This window comes from Camelina sativa, chromosome 7, assembly GCF_000633955.1.
Source record: "Camelina sativa cultivar DH55 chromosome 7, Cs, whole genome shotgun sequence".
Taxonomy (NCBI): domain Eukaryota; kingdom Viridiplantae; phylum Streptophyta; class Magnoliopsida; order Brassicales; family Brassicaceae; genus Camelina; species Camelina sativa.
This window is the reverse complement of record NC_025691.1, coordinates 25,092,948-25,094,822: the sequence shown is the minus strand read 5'-3', so window position 1 is coordinate 25,094,822 and position 1,875 is coordinate 25,092,948. Positions and strand designations below refer to the sequence as shown.

The following is a 1,875-nucleotide window of genomic DNA, read 5'->3' as shown; positions in this document are numbered from 1 at the left end:
TGCCTCAGGAAGCTGGATTTGGAGGAGACTTTGTAAACTCAGACCTTTGGCTAGACCGTTTATCGTGTGTGAGATTGGTTCTGGGATAACCTGTAATTTTTGGACTGACAATTGGACTTCTTTGGGACCTCTACTGGAGATTACGGGTCTCTCGGGACCTAGAGTTTCAGGATTGCCACTCTCTTATGTCGTTGCGAATGCGGTGGTTCACGGTCAATGGTGGATCTCAAACACCCGTAGTCGCAGCCCTATCATACAACTGCTCAAAGCTTGCCTCCCTTCCACTCCGCCACTGATGCCTCTTGACGATAATGCAGATGATAGGTTTCTCTGGAAATTTGGGGAAGCTCCCGCCTCTGATGTCTTCTCAACAGCTGCAACTTGGGATTTCTTATTCCCACCGGGTATCAAAGTGGACTGGTTCGAATCAGTTTGGATCAAAGGCAGGATTCCAAAGCACTCATTCATCACTTGGCTTAATGCACGTCATAGACTCCTAACAAGGGATAAACTAGTAAGGTGGGGTTTCTCGGTTCCCTCAGTTTGTCTGCTTTGCAACAACCAGGATGAGACTCGTCAGCATCTGTTCTTCGATTGTTTGTATTCTGGAGAAGTATGGAAGTATTTTGTTGATAAGGCTCAAGTCACTTCTCCCACTGATTTTGAGATTAGATCTCGGTGGTTGAAGAGTCCTTCGAGGGATAAAAACATAGCTTTTATCCTTCGGTTAGCCTATCAAGCCTCGGTTTATCTTATTTGGAGAGAACGCAACTCTCGACTTCACTCAGCCATCTCGAGACCATCCTCAGTTCTGATATCTGAAATTAAAACCATCCTTAGACTTCACTTGGGTCCTCTTACGCTCAAGCAACGGATTGTTCCTCCGGCTCCTATTCTTTTAGTTACTTGGTTTAGAGTTTTCCACTAGTAGTGTTTTTTAAGATGTGTAATGTCTATCTTTTATGTAGGTGTTACTCAACAAAGGAGGCATTGTTTGTATGATTCCAACTTGTGGATTGAATGAAATATAAATGTATTGTTAAAAAAAAAAAAAAAAAAAAGTGGACTAACTATTTCTTTGGTTATCAAAAAGGAAAAGAAGAGCATAAAGTAGTAAAATGATCAATTAATCTGAATACACATCAACCACTTTATAACTAGACTCACTTACCTATATACAAATAAAACCAATTTCGTAAAACTTTCATCTGAAACGATCGTATTTTGACGATGAGATATAGATGCTGACTAGGAGTTACAGTAACTTGATATTTTCACTTTTTTGATTGAATTATTAAATACTCGTATTACTTTTGAGTTTTGACGATGATAAGCTTCGAGGAAAAAGCAAAAAACATGTCACTAATAGTTATAGATAAGATTATAATTAAGACCACGTGCACGTGCTGTCTATTAAATTTAGTCCCAAGGACTTTTTTTTTTTTTTTGTCCCAAGGATTTGGTCCCGTCAGTCTAAACGTAACCAAACCTCACATTTTTGTTCAATCAACGGGCTCGATTAGAGAGAGAAACAAGACTTATCGAGTGCTCCGGAACAATGTCGATGTTAATGGTTGTCAAAACCACTTCGCTCTGTTTCAGCAGCTTAAACCTTACGAACTCACCAAGATTCCGACGAAACCCACGCGCGGCGAGATCGGTGAACCCGACGGCGAGAATCCAAACACGTATTCACCGTTTGATTGAAGAACAAGGCATTGTGCTTATGCCTGGATGCTACGACGCCTTATCCGCGGCTATAGTGCAGCAGACCGGGTTCTCCGCCGGTTTTATATCCGGTTACGCCTTATCCGCTTCTCTTTTGGGAAAACCCGACTTCGGTTTGCTAACGTGCGCCGCAACTTTTTTTTTTTT

At 41.4% G+C, this 1,875-nt stretch overlaps 1 protein-coding gene across 1 annotated transcript in view; it reads left to right on the top strand.

The window, feature by feature from the left end:
* The window catches only part of LOC104702475 (carboxyvinyl-carboxyphosphonate phosphorylmutase, chloroplastic), a 2,616-nt gene continuing 2,184 nt past the window's right edge, over positions 1,444–1,875 (top strand). The window contains exon 1 of the mRNA XM_010418329.1: positions 1,444–1,851. Coding sequence (XP_010416631.1) covers positions 1,559–1,851 — 293 coding nt within the window. The 5' untranslated portion in view covers positions 1,444–1,558. The remainder of the gene's footprint in view (positions 1,852–1,875) is intronic.